Source organism: Toxorhynchites rutilus, chromosome 3, assembly GCF_029784135.1.
Source record: "Toxorhynchites rutilus septentrionalis strain SRP chromosome 3, ASM2978413v1, whole genome shotgun sequence".
NCBI lineage: Eukaryota > Metazoa > Arthropoda > Insecta > Diptera > Culicidae > Toxorhynchites > Toxorhynchites rutilus.
Window position 1 is genome coordinate 119,798,370 of NC_073746.1, and position 15,388 is coordinate 119,813,757.

The 15,388-nt window shown below is 36.9% G+C and overlaps 2 protein-coding genes across 2 annotated transcripts in view; both read right to left on the reverse strand.

The window, feature by feature from the left end:
- The window catches only part of LOC129773453 (uncharacterized), a 55,215-nt gene extending 42,313 nt beyond the window's left edge, over positions 1-12,902 (reverse strand). The window contains exon 1 of the mRNA XM_055777060.1: positions 12,421-12,902. Coding sequence (XP_055633035.1) covers positions 12,421-12,902 — 482 coding nt within the window. The remainder of the gene's footprint in view (positions 1-12,420) is intronic.
- A 54-nt stretch (positions 12,903-12,956) lies between these two features.
- LOC129773454 (uncharacterized) lies at positions 12,957-13,606 on the reverse strand. The gene is made up of 2 exons (XM_055777062.1): positions 13,055-13,606; positions 12,957-12,998 (listed from the first exon to the last, which is right to left on the reverse strand). The coding sequence occupies exons 1-2, from the start codon at positions 13,604-13,606 to the stop codon at positions 12,957-12,959; spliced, it is 594 nt and encodes a 197-aa protein (XP_055633037.1).
- Between the last annotated feature and the right edge of the window lie 1,782 nt (positions 13,607-15,388).

Sequence of the window (15,388 nt, forward strand, 5' to 3'; positions counted from 1 at the left end):
TATCAGACAAAACCGACGATGAGCCAAACTGCCACAGTCTGCTACATAGGCTGTTTTGATAAACTCCATCACTCTCTATGATTACGTAATGTGTACAGTCTACCGGAATCATCGAAACGCTGCCGGAACCCACACCCGAAAGTCAGAACTACAGACGGGAATTTAATCCGCTCAACCCGATTTGCGGTATTTACTGCTTATTATGATGAGGATTATGAAGATATTAATTATGATACCAACTAGTGCCCGCTGGGATAAATCGGCAGCCGTTACAATTTGTCGTCGGCGAGGGTGTGGATCCACATTTCAACGATAATTGAGACTGACATCGTATGGTATCGAGCGGCTATTAGATAACAGTGTGGTTCGGGATTTAAAGTTTGAATATATCGTACATGAAAGCATGTAGTAGGATGATAAAAAATGGACCAGAAGACGAATTGCTATTGCATGTTGAGGGGATGATTATCCTGCTATCTCATATTTCATTCGCATTAGAGCAGTCATTCGTTCTGAAACAAACATTCAATTGCATCACCATTAAATATTGCCATCCATCGCTTTCACATTATGCTGTTCAGTACATGTGTAGGTTGAACAATTCTAAACTTTAAACATGGGACAATCTATTTCAGTATCTTGTACGAATCAAATGCCGTTTAGGAGGGGGTGAAACCCATTGCCAGCGGGTCCGGAAGCGTACGTTTCGAATGTTGCAATAGGGAAAAGAAATCATGACAAACTAGCACCATGTGAGGCTAATGGAAACGTTTGTCAAACGTGTAATTACGTTTTAATAAACGTGCTGAACTTGAAGCCGCTCAACAACTGCGGCTCTAAGTTAATGTGCCCACCACCACCGCCACCCGGGAAGGGCTGTTTGAAAGATTGTCCCCGACAGCTCAACTAGCAATATAATTTACATGTTTTATGCGTCTCGTGCTGGGCGTTGTTTTGTGAATAAAAATATCCCTGGAGCTATTTTCGGGACAAACGCGCTTAGCTTCAGTAACATCTGCTAGTCTGTGGTCGCGGTTCGGATTCGACGTCATAATCGAAAGGGATTTGAACCCATCACTATTAATCATATAGCTGTGATTTTTCAAATTTTATTAAGACGACGTGAAAAAAATATCTTTAGGAATTGAACAAAAACATGTATGTAATAAAAATTTGGAACAATTTTTGATCAATGATACATTGAGAAATGGCATGATATCGTTTTAAACTTACGTTACACTGACAAATATGCAGCAATCTCGATTAGTAAACATTATTTTGGTAAACAAAATCTTCATTTACTTTGAACATATCTTCAAATCTGGCATCTAGACTTTCTCTGCAATTCGGAACTAAACAGTATAGACCAGGGATGGCCAAACGGTAGTCCGCGGTCTACCAGTCGCCCGCTTAGGTATTCCTAGGCGCCCGCCAGCTGGTCTGGAATAGTCTCACCTCCAACACAAAGGATTACATATCTTACCACCTTTTGTCGTGGTGTTTAAGCTAACCTCAATAAGATATTTCTTCATTAAAGTTTCCGTTTTAATATTTTCTTTCAAATAATCCAGAAAAAAATTAAAGATTTCGAATGCTTATTTCTCTAACATTTTTTACTGGACCGGAAAGATGTTTGCATTAATTGATAGGGAATATTTCTACGCATCTATCGCAATTAATAAAATGTTATTTTTCATTACATAAACAGTTGAATAATTGTGAAATGTTAAGCGTTATCTAAACGCCCTAACTGCCTCGTTTTGATTGGTCCGATTTACGGTTTCCCCAACACAGACTTCTTAACCACGCAGCCTTGAAGTAATCGGCATTGCAAATACATGAAAGTAGGGGGATTTTCGCTCTCACCGAGATGTGTTCCCTAACATAGATTCAAAACCAAGCAGCATTGGAGAAATCGGCATTGCAAATACTTGAAAGTAGGGGGAGTTTTTGTTCCCACCGAAATGTGTTCCCTAACAGAGATTTCAAAAGCAAGGTGCCTGGGGGAAATCGGCACTGCAAACACATGCAAGTTGGAGGTATTTTTGTTCCGACTGAGATGTGTTTCCCTAGCACAGACTTCAAATCCATGGAGCGTGGGAAAATTGGCATTGCAAATTCATGTAAGTCGGGGGCATTTTTGTTCCGACTGAAAGTTGTTTCCCTAACACAGACTTCAAAACCAAGGTGTCTGGGGAAATCGGCTTTGCCAATAAATGCAAATAGCGAATACTTTTGTACTCGTTTGCCTTTGTGCAGACTGGAATATAGTATATGAATATGATATATTTGCACCCGCATGTTTTTTTTTTGCTTCCCGGAAAGTGTTTTCCTAACACGGATTACACAACGTTTTAGCTCAGCTATTCAAGATTGCATTGAAGGATATGGCTGCATGTCCTCTGCTATCTGAATTTCTACGCATATCATTGGAAGATTAGGCAAAATGTTGATAACCATTTGCTGCGAGAACGCCTATTGATTAAACAATATGCGCTCGAAGTACATGTCAAAATAGAAAATGAGTGCCTGAAGTTCATCAAATCAAGTAAATTCAGTATTCGAGAAGTGCGTACATACGAGAGATACAAACTTCAGAGGGAAATGTAAAATACAATAATCGTTTGATAACTCTTCCGTTGACATATTTTATAAGTCCTAGGCATCATACAAAACGTAAAAGGGCAGTAATTTGATGTACTCGAAATGAGGAACATAATCTGTCACAATGTATGAATTGACCTTACAAGGCATTTGTTCAATATTTTTACTCACAAAGCAAATATATTGAATTAAATTCAATTCGGGAATTATTTCACTCAATCAAAAATTTATTCAATACAAATAAATGATTACTAAACTAACTAACTAACTAAGATAGTCCCTAACTAACTAAACTAAGATAGTCCCACGTCAACTTTGCGGTTATGTCTAAGATATAACCCACCCATTTTTTTATGTAATTCTAGTTGAACAGAATTTTGCTCTTTAGCTCAATTTTGCTATCATAGATACAGTCAATTGAAAGCCGTCGGCATAATTTTTCGAGCAGTTTGGAAAGAACTCGATTCGATAAGATTCTATCGATTTACAAAATACCAAAATTTGCTCAGTGTGATAGTTATACGGATAGAACTGACCGTTCGATTCAATTCACTCAATCGGGGGCCAATATTTTTGATAAGTAGTTCTTATTAATGATGAAACGGATAGTAGTATTGCCGGACACTGGATACCAGATATCTGGCAAGCTTCAAGGCGCATTTTAATTAAAAATAATACATTGTGATGAAATGTTTCATATAGAATGAATATTTCCTAATAGAGTAGCAAATTCTCAGCAAGGAATATTGAACAGATTTTTTTCTGTTAAGGATTTTTTATTACAATGATGAAATGTTTGTGAATATATTGAATTAATTTTAACACTAGTCGAGTTAGAGTAAGTACTTCGAATTCAAATAATCAAAGAACATCAATCAATTATTTTTACATTCAAGATTAAAAAAATTGGAACTGTCTTCAGGGATGATAAACTGAGAGAGGATACACTTACTTCACCACAAACCAAATTGAACGAAGCAAAATAGACGAAACTGAATTAAACCTTACACGCGAAACTCACGACACTTTTTGGGACTGTTTCAACGAAGTGTTAGCATCTCGTTCACGACAAAACTCTATTATTAACGAAATCGACTGTTATGCGAAAACATTTCGAATCGATCGCAATCACGTTAGATGATCGTTAAACTCTTTGGCAAGTACCCCCAATTGGCAAGGTTTGCCAGAGTTTATCTTTCAGCTCCTTACAGTAGTGTCTACAGTGAAAGACTGTTCTCTGAAGCTGGCCTGGTGTACGAAGCAAAGTCTAATGGGTCGGAAAAACAATAATAATGAAAGTAATAGTGTTAATGAAAAAATGTTCTGAGTTAATACTAACTTAATTTAAAAAAAAAGATATATCTTGGGTTAATGAGAAATTATTGATTTTTTTCTAATATCCGACCGGATAGCAAACACTGGCCGGGTAGACCGGATACTGGATAGATACCGGCTATCCGTTTCATCTCTAGCTCGAATACCTCTAGGTTATGAAGGAATATAATAATCATCTTGGGTGTATTTTTGTGGAAAACAAATGCTTTGTGAATGACAATTTCCTTAGAGAAATAAACGATATTGGTTGATGAAACTTTACAGAAAATGAAGTATTACTTATCAATTATTTAGTAATCGATAATTATTTATATTTTATAGAATAATTTATCATTGAATATTTGTTACTATGACCTATGATTTTCCTCAAATTAACCCTCCTATACTCGAGCATACGGTCTTACAAACCGAGAATCAAAAATTTTCTTTCGAGGAGACAGCATTGAATTGAAACTGAATTAAGTTGTAGAACAAATATATTCTGGAGTTTTTTCACTAAATTATATCTGTTTTACTTCAAATAAATACCAATAGCGCCTAAAAATGAACAATATCAAAATTACAGAGAAACGTACAGTCTGCGACACCGTGCGCGAGTGTAAGAGTTAATATTTTGCCCGCGAGTACAGACGGACAGTTCAAATTTTGTTTTATCATCGGGTACTACATTCATTCTATAATGCTTTTTTGATACAGTCTCGTTGGTAGACCGCAGCCTTACACCTGAACAATTAGTCGCCCGTAAGGCCCAAAAGTTTGGTCACCCCTAGTATAGACAGTCCCAGAAAGAAAGAAAACAAAGAAAAAACACGCTTCAAATTACCAAAAATATTTATTTATTGAAAATAAATTCATGATTTACCCATACTGATGAACTCTCAACATTCTTTATTTTAATTTCAAGAATGATTTTTGATGAATTTATTATTTACTAGCTGAAACGTTGTTCTGCCATATAATGTATTTCTAGAGAATATTTTAGTTGGTAAAAAACGAATATACTTCTAGAAAGCTTGTATGTTATCGTTCAGATCTGTCAAATTGATCTAAATAATGATTTTCCCAGCGAAACATACATATGCGTACCTCTTATTTTCCAATTTTCCCTTTTTATTTTAAATATCCTTCTTATATATAAAGATGTGCATAGTCAATTTTTCGAATTTTTCAAATCATCTCAAATATTTTCCAAAGTACTCTATTGATCTTCTAATTGACCCCGTTGAATTTAACTTTTACTATAAAATTCCTAGTATTTCTAAAAAAACTGTTTCATTTCTATGGAGAGTTTAACCACCATAGAAACATTTATTGCACCCTTAAACCTACAGATGCCTAATTTGGTTTCGTTTTCTTGAATAATTCTCGAGTAATGCAGAAATTTGTGCTTCATTTGTATGGCAGCCCCCCCCCCCCCCTCTTAGAGAAGAGGGCGGAGAGTCTAACCACCATAGAAACATTTATTGCACCCTTAAACCTTCAGATGCCTAATTTGGTTTCATTTGCTTGAATAATTCTCGAGTAACAGAAATTTGTGTTTCATTTGTATGGCAGCCCCCCCTTAGAGAGGGGGGCGGAGAGTCTAGCCACCATAGAAACATTTATTGCATCCTAAAATCTCTAGATGCCAAATTTTATTTCGTTTGGTTGATTAATTCTCGAGTAATGCAGAAATTTGTGTTTCGTATGTATGTCAGCTACCCCTTAAAGCGGGGGGTGGAGTGCCCGACCACCATAGAAACCTTTATTGCACCCTAAAACGTCGATATGTCTGATTTGGTTTCATTTGCTTGATTAATTCTCGAGAAGTGCATAAATTTGTGTTTCATTTGTACGGCAGCCCCCCCCTTTGAGTTGGAGGAGGAGTGTCTAACTATCATAGAAACATTTATTGCAGCCTAAAACCTTCACATCCCAACTTTGGAGGAGTGTCTAACTATCATAGAAATATTTATTGTACCTTAAAACCTTTACATGCCAACTTTGGTACTCATGTCCCCTTTTGCAAAAGTTCGCTTGATTTTATTGCCCAATTCCGAGTCCTCCGGTCTTTTTTGCGACCACTTCGAGGTATTTAATTAAATTTCCTCCGTGTATTTTTTGACTTCCAACATTTTCTTTATTAGCCAATATTCACAATAATATCCCAGAAACAGAAACAAATAAATACAGCCATTCCATGTCGAATCAATATAGTGGTTCCTAGATGTTCGTTAAAATTGGTAATTTTGTTTCTTCGCAAAATATTAGACCCGTAGTTTTTTATGTTTCCATTAGGGTGCCCATAATATTCGAAGACTTGCTAATTGACTTTAACTTGATATATCGATTACCTGCATCGGTTCAGTTGTTCAAAAGTTATAAGTTTCTTTAAAAGTCATTTTTGGGAATAGTGAAAAAGTCACAGGAGGGTTGTGTCCGAGACACGACCGCATAGTTCACGTAGGATTCCGTTAGGCTATCTGTTGCATGCTGATTTTGGATATGTTTGCAGAATAACATTGTTAAACTCTTCGATAATGATTTGGTGGCCCTGGAAAGAGCGGTTTTGTTTGGTTGTTAGATATTGTTTGTTCACTCCACCAGTGTACACAACAGAGTGATGATGTTAGAATTATCAATTTTTCTCACCAGAAAAAAAAGAGTTACTTTATTATAGAGAAAATTCATTTGAAATAGAAAAGGTAAGGTTTCTTAGTGATTATTGAACCCATTTTCATTTTTGCTTTAAACCCAACGGAAAACGCACCAGATTCGATATGTAGAGCATATGGGAAATCATATTCCTTCATTTTCACAATTTTATCGTCGCACGAGCTTTCCTTGGGAGAAAAAGAATCGTTTCATATTTCAAGTCAATGCATGACCGGTCATTGATAGGAAATTTCACTAAGTAACCAATATAAAAGTTCCAAATTTAAATTTTATTTATATTCTATCAAACATAAGTTCTATTCAGTTAATTGAAACATCATTCTTCAATATTCTTATTGGAACGAAAATAAAAAAAAACACTCGTTCATCGCTCCCAACATATTCGCCAGCACGTGTGCAATCAGCAATATCCACGCTAGTTATACTGAGCACTATCCATTTGTGCGCGCCGTTTGTAAAACTATCGACCACCAGGGTATTCACATGCTGATTTCTCCTAGATATCTTGAATTTTAATCTCTGTTAGGGAATACATTTGGAAGGAACAATAGTTCTCCCTATATTCATGTATTTGCAATGTCGATTTTCCCAAGGCAGCTTGGTTTTGATGTCTCTGTTAGGGACCCGCCGCATGTGTCGTCATTTTTGACCAATCAGAGGTAGGTATTTCCGTTAGGATAGGGGTGAGATTTTTCAATTGTTCAATAGTTAGATTCATGACATACATTATTTTCTTCAATATAAAAAATTGTTATGGAGTGCCGAAATCGATTGACGCAAAAATTTCATCAATCCATCATGAAATGACTGAGCAATGAGCGTTTGAAATTGGACAATTTTCACGATGTGCTCGATTTTCGATTTTCAATTTGTACCCCAATATGTTCCCGAAAGACGTAATCCTATGTCAAAAAATATTTTTCTGGCCCCCTAAAATGGAAATGGACCCCCAAGGAAAAAATAAAATAAAATACGGGTCTGATATTTTGCAATAAGGAACAAAACTACCACTTTCCACATTTTCTTTGGCATTAAGTAGCTGTATATAAATAAGTTAATGGTAATACATTCTAGAAACAACACATTTTATTTTTTTTTTCATTAACACAACTTTTGTGGCCAAATCATTTTTGGAATATGGCCACAAAATTTTCTACGCACTCAAACGGTTAAATCAACAAAAAGCGCCAGGCGACGTTCCAATTCAATTAATGTTGTCTTCGTACAGGCATGTGTGCTAACATATTCATATAAACTAACCAATCATCAATCTCGACTCACGATTGTTCTTGAGCTTTATAATACGAGGGTCGTTCAAAAAATAAGTTACAGTGCCTCAGAAATCGCGTAAAAATAAAGTTAGGACAAAATACAAGGTGATTTTCGTAATATACGTTTTGTTTTCTATTTTTCTACAAAATCGCCGTAACGTTCGAGGTATTTCTCATAGCGTGACACGAGTCTATTAAAATAATCAAATTGCACCTTGCTTCAGTATGACCAATGTTCTCTAGCTTTATTCTGCATCCTACGATGAACGATGAAACTAGCTAATGTTTAGTAGCCACGACAATATCATGATCGGGAAGATTAACGTGAAACCTCAAATGCATTGATATCGGTACCTTTACATTGGCTGCTGTTAAGCCCATATTGGCCCAGGAAACACACCTCATTCGATCCCAGAATCGAAATCATGATTTTTTATATGATCAGCTCTAAAATATTTTCATTATTTCCATTCATGTTCAAAACATAAGACGCCATCACAAAGCAACAATCCCGCCCAACACATTTATCTTCTTTCTCCACCTGAATCCAAAATTTGGCCCCTCTGACAGCCACGAATCATTGGATAGCCGTGAAGTTGAAAATCTTTCCTCGCATATGTGCGTAAATTCGTCGATTTTGCGACACGCGTACGCTATCACATTGTCCTTGTCTTCACCCGCAGAAAATAATAACGAAAAGAAAGAACCGTGTATGTCTAGAATAATTTCACTTTTCCGTGAAAATTCTCAAGTATGTGAACAGACACGACACGAGGGGCACGAATGTGGCACGAAATTTATCCACCAATCGACGCAGATCCTGTGATGCTGGAGGCAGTTGTGGGTGGCAACAGTTTTTCGCAAACATGCGATGATATATTTGCCTTGATATCATTTTAATATAATTGAAATATAACACACATATGTTGCTTGTCGCGTTTACAGCTGTAAATTTATGCTTTTCAATCGAAAGTATTTATATTTTCGAGGGAGCTTTACACCGATCAACGAATTGCGGTAATATTGGAATCGAGATGACCCTTCATTAATTATTTCCCGGTAAGAGTTTGGCATTCGTTCTTCAACGAACGTTGACTGTATTTTTGAGTTGAAATTCAAAGTTTATTTGTGGTCCGTGAGCGCTTGTTTTTTTCTGAAACAACAGCAACCACCTGTGTTCTCACGATTCAACAAACGTAATTTATTAGCGGATAAATTTGGCGTGATTCTCTGACTCTGTCAGTGCGTGATGCATGCGTTTTTGTGGTCATTGCGTTGTAATTACAAAACTTGCCATATAATTACACAGTCGTGTTTGTGGTGTGAGTTAGCTAAACTAAATAATGTATGGAATCGTGGAAACCACACTCGCAGCCGGTGAATGCCGCCGTTTGTTTGATATTCCCTTGGTGAGAAGCAGCTGTTATTCCGCGCGATAATGCGGCAGCGAATCGGGATTAGCTCCAATGCAAGTGTTAATTAAATCATCCAATATCAGGTGGTGCGGCTGAAAATTACTGTAACCAGAACAAACGTTGAATTCTGTTCCATTTGTTGATTGTTTCTTCCGTAAATAAATGGTAATATTTGCTGCAAATAAAGGGTCAATGTGGTGTAATTAATCATTGTATCTGTAGGAAATTTGCAGGATATGGACTATTGTGGATGATATTATGCGAAAACCAACCACTCAAACAAACTCGAAATTGTTGGTTTGTAATTTGGTCCGGATATATAATTTATGGTTGCGTGTTCGCCTCGAAAGTAGGTGATACAAAATGCCCATTTACATTCGGTTACATTTCAGCAGCAACACGATCGTGCGCTGATATAAATTCATGTTAAATATGTAAACACATTTTTATTCTGGAAGAAACACCACAAAACTAGCAAATTTTTCTCATCAGCCGAAACTAATTTTCGCATTCAGGCCTCCAACGTTCAATATTTCATCATAATAATGCTTAGGCCAGCTGGTGCCACTACTGTTCCTGGGTGATTTATGCTTTGCAGGGGACAATCTCATTCCATTCCTTTTCAAGCCGCACTGAAACAAGACGGGAGGAAGAGGGGGGACACGTGCTCCAAGGAAAGCGCTTCAAAGATCAAACCGCGCCATAAGTGGCGGGACCCAACTTTTAAAATGTTTTTTTTTCGCCACCCGTTTTCACACATACTGCGCACGTGTTTCACCATCGCTGAGTGCGACGTTATTCAACGGCTCCGCGGAGATGATTAGGAATTCCGCCGCTTTCTTGGCTTTTCTCTCGTACCAAACATACTTATACTGGATTTTTTTTTATTTGGGATGAGAAGTTTTATCAAGCAAACCCTCGGTAAGGCGTATGGCCATTGCCAGGACAAAACTTTGCAACAAATATTTTTCCCAAGTTTCATTTCCAGATTGTGTAAAATTTCTGACAACTGTCACAAACATCGGTTCAACGGAAGTTAGTTCACATCGTGAGCGCTGCATGCTGGTAAACTGTAACGAGAATTTGAGAATCAAAGACCATAAATAAATCGACGATTACAGCTTGAATACCTGTCGAACACAAATGTTGATATACAAATCTTCGACCTTCTATGAATAGAAAGTAGGAAACAAAGCAGGACAAATTTAGTTTTGCAATTTTTCACAAATTTGAAGGAATATTTAGAAGAAGTTTACTCAATCATTATGTTATATTGATTAATTTATTTTTCTATAGCTTTCAAATATTATTTCTGACCTTGAATAAATTCTAGGTGTTTTTTTGGGAACACTACAAAACTAAACAGCATTTAGACAGGATTAAACACTAGAAGCCATATTTTTGTGGTCGTAATTTGTTCTGTTGTTTAATCTAAGCCAAAGTTCAAGGAATTTGGAAATGTTACAGATTCAAATGTGTCAATTTTGTTCATGATTCAATGAATCGGAAAACTTTTATTTATTAAAATATAAGAGATAACACAAATTTTCAGGAAAAATAAAAAGAATAAAATATAAGTGATTATTTCGAAGAGATTGCATAACTTTTCCGTAAAATCGATACTTTGACCGGCACACACCATTTTCGATCACCCTTTTTGCTATCCGATTTCACAATTTTTTTCTAATTAATCGATTTTTTCAATGACAATCTTGAACTTCCAACTTCAACTTAACATTTGCCCACAGTTTCTATTACGATAAATAAAATTATGAAAGGTTCAATAGCTAATTTGTGAAAATAATTAGGAATTAGAACTAATAGGGGAAAGTAGGTAAAGACGGACACCCTAAGGTGTAATTTCAATTTTTACACATATAGGGCTTTCATGATCGCAGTTGTTGTACAAATTGAAACTTCAGGTCCTTTTCTATCATAATTACCGTTGATACTAGTAAATTTATTCCAACATTGATGTATTCTGGGTCATTGAAAAAAAATGCATCGAAATACTATTTCTTCACATGGTCGGGAAAGACGGACATCTGGAATGGGTAAGACGGACACTAAGGTGGGAAAGATGGACACTTACGGAAAAGTTGTAGTTTTTGTACGTATTTTAGTGTTTTCAGCATTGGGGAGTGTTCTTGAATTACGCTCCGATTCGAAAGGCTACTCATGTTGTTCGTGGACAGTTTCATCCTTGGAAGGGAACGACAGAAGAGGTCAAATACACACACTCCATGCAAAAATTTCTGGATTTTTGAGGGCCATTGTCCTCGCAAAGGAAGGAAAAGGATCTGAAATAGCCAACAACCTGTCCACGCATATTTTAAATAATTAAAAAGACGATAATTCATTTGTAAAGTTTAATGATACACTTAAAAATATTTCAAAACGAAAGTTTATTTATAAAGCATTAAAAACAATTCATCGATGGTTTAAGTTCATTAAGTATTTAAATTAATTCAATTTTCAGTGGGAATAAAAAAACAAGAAAAAAAGAAGAATCAAGAGCAGTTTTGACAAATAGTTGCAGCAGAAGTAAAGCATTCAGCGTGGAACCATGAAAGGCATTGTAAGCATATTGTCCAACCTGTCCCGAAATCTAAATCAGAAAACTGGCTTCCACATTTCTCGCATAGATTATCAGATGAGGTGTCCCCTTTGCCCTTATTTTGCTTAGGCTTCTTCGAAGAGCGTTGTTTTTGTTCTTTTTTGATGGATTTAATGTCTTTCGATGCTTTTGCCTTCTTCAAAGTGTCAGCGTATTGAGCAGACGTTATGTCAGCTGCCTTTTTTGCTTGGCGTTTTCTCTTCGTGACTCTCGAGGTGACCATTTTCGGTAACGGAAGTATGATCGACGGAGATATTTCAAACACCGGGTTATTGGCCGTTGAGATGCTGTCCGGTTCTGCGAAATCAGCCATGATGTCTTCGGGAAGCACTTGAACTTCTTTATCCTCACAGGAAATGCGATTTACGGTCGATTGACTAGGCGCACATTCAAGATGCAATCGAAACGTCTCTTCTTCAAGAAGAATCTCAGGATCGGGTTGATCAGTCACCGTGGCCGGGGCAAAGTCATCATCGGAAAAAATATTGCAATATCAAATGGCCAAATTCCTGTTTTTTCGAACCCATTCTCAGCAATTTCCGTAGTAGCCGCCTTGATGAATGCAGGTTTCATGAGCTCGGCAACGTCATATTGGCTGACGACTTTACCTAGATTCTGTTGTAGGAAACGCTCTACTTCCTGTGCGTAGTACGTCTTGAAAGGTGCCATAAAGGATACATCAAGCGGTTGAAGTTTGTTGCTAGTGTGAGGTGGTAAAACTAGAACCTTAACAAAGTTAGCTCTAGCTTTCTCGGTAAAAGCTAGGTTCTTCGTGTGCGACGAGTGGCCATCAATTATGAGCAAGGCAGGACTGTCTTCAGAAGGTTTTACATGCTCCAAAAAGTGATCGAACCACTCATTGAATATTTTGACCGTCATGTAACCCGATGCATTACAGGAAAATTTGCTTCCACGTGATGCCCCTTTCTTCAAAGCTTCGTGCATCCGCATGCGAAGAAAAATGAAGAACGGCGGAAGGTGCTGTCCGGTTGCGGACATGCACATTACTGCCGTAGCTGTTTCTCCGCGTTCCGCAGATGTAATACCACCAACCTGTTTTTAGCCTTTCAATGCCGCTACCTTAGACTTCTTCGGAGGAACCTGTAAGAAATTAAACTGATTTTTAAACTAACTACAATGCCAAAACAAATACTAACGGTACAAACACTAGTCTCATCGGAGTTCAAAACACGATCTGGCGTCAATTTGGGATCTTTCAGCGCTTCTTCCAGCAAATCGTAAAACGCAGATACTGCTGGCTTATTGAAGCCTCTGGCTCGGGCGGCAGAGGTAGCTTCAGGTTTACGGAACGAAAATTTGGGATTTCGTTTCAGAAAATTGCTTAGCCAAGCTTTTCCAGTCATCTTGGTAGACTTGTTGAACGGGTGCGGCAATCCATTTTTTTCGGCCAGATCAAAAGCAAGCTTTTGAACATTAGTCATCGTTATTCCATAGAACCTCTTTTCCAAATCCAACAGATGTTGTACCAACTCCTCTTCTTGTTGAGAATTGAATACGGAATCAAGAGGTCCTAGCCGAGTTGATACAGTTGGACTTGTGAGGTGGCGAATCAGTGTGGATCTTGGAATTACGTAACTTCTTGCTGCTGTCTTCACCGGCGATCCACTTTTTACAGCCTTAATGGCTTGTTCCAACTGCTGAGCGGTCCATGACTGCCGGTTACTCTTGCGCTTGTAATTTGTAGGCATCTTTATAGTAAAACCCAAAAGTTTTGTTAAATACCCTAGGAAAATACTAGTATCCGTCTTTCCTTACCTTAATGTCCGTCTTGTCCGAATTGGCAGCTTTTTTTTCGAATAACCGTAGCTCTTCCTATAAGCGTTGAAAAACCTCTGATTTATCACAGGATAGTTAATGATGGACTAAATAAACACTTACCCGTTGGAGGAACACGTAAAAAACGAAGAATCACGAACTTTTCGCTATTTTCCACGGAGTAAAAATTACATCGAATGGTGCACCCGCGAAGATATTTTTTGTTTTGTTTACAAGCTTGACAGTTCGCTCGCTGGAAATCAACAGTGTGTCTCGAAAGTATTGATACACTTTATTGAAAGTATTTACATAACTAAAATATTTCAAAAAATTTTAGTTAATGAAATATAAAAAGTGTCCATCTTACCCGCAGTGTCCGTCTTTACCTACTTTCTCCTAGTATCCCATACATTTGTACGGACTGCAAGACGATTCCCAACATGAACTACAAAATCAGGCTTCGTAACGGAATCGTTACTGATGATCATCTTGTTTGGTGTGTCATGTGTTTAGCATAATTTTTTTCAGAAAGGCCTTTCTCAAGGGTAGAGACCAATGAAATATAATATTTGAAGTCTCTATAATACAAAAACTGAATCGAACTGATGACACACAAAAGTTTCGGGAACTTATGTAACCGTAGGCGATTGTGCAGACCGGATTTAAATTTTCAAGCTTTGGAATATTTAACGGACATATTTTTTATGTTGGTGTGTATATTGGACAAAAATGTCGGGATTAAAATAAAACGATATTAGTTTTCATAATTTTTTTGGTAAGTAGTGTGTATATATTTAGGAATGCGTATGTTTAAGTGTACAACACTCCTTGCAATCCTCAAACGTGAAAACGAAAGATACAAAGCGTTCAACCGCTAAGATTAATTGGATTGGCTATGGACTTAGGTGACGAAAAATTGTGTTAGCCTACAAAATCTTTGAAAAAACAGAAAAAAATCAATTCAATTAATTTTTTTTATTTCTGCCCGATATTTTTGTCCACTACTTCCACACATACCAAAATAAAAATTTGTCCGTAAAATATTCCGAAAATTTAAAGTTTTGGTTCAAAAATAATGTACACAGTGCATTCAAAAAGTTGGAGCTATTTTGTCATAGGACTACGTCTTACATAAAGGGTGCCAAATCAGAAAACAGGTCACGTTTTTATGAAAATAAGTTAATGTAACCAATTGAATATGGAATTTTCTAAAATTTGTTTCATATGCTATTCATTACAATCCCATAGTCTGTATATGATTTAAATTAATGAAAATAGGAAGCATTCCCATTTCCCCATACATTTGTTCTGTCCATTTGTATGCCTTCCCGAACAGAGCTGTCAATAACGGGCAACTTATGCAGCCGCTAGAATAGAAACAACAAAGGGGAATAGCGATGATTGTTTGTTTTCATTGGGTCATATGACCACTTAGTGTATTGTTCTCGCAAAGGTAAGAAAGAATCGTTGTTTCTCGAAATGATTGTACAAAACATCGCAAGCCGTTAATCCTTTTCAGGGTACCCGGAACTTTTTACTAAAGAGTTATTAATGAAAGTTCGACGTGTTCGCAAATAATATCAGAAATGATAAACCAACAAAGGGCCTAGCCGGGTATAGAAGTAAAAAGTATCCCCAAACCAAATCATCCGCTCTATGGAAAACATTGTATAGGGTACTAAATAAGAAATTTTGACTATTTTTCTGAACCCCTA

What these genes read in the sequence shown, in the direction of transcription:
- LOC129773454 (XM_055777062.1), bottom strand. Translation starts at nt 13,606, where the DNA reads ATGCCTACAAATTACAAGCGCAAGAGTAACCGGCAGTCATGGACCGCT. An exon ending in ATGAGACTAGTGTTTGTACC is followed by an intron (nt 12,999 to 13,054) that starts GTTAGTATTTGT and finishes AATTTCTTACAG; the next exon opens with GTTCCTCCGAAGAAGTCTAA.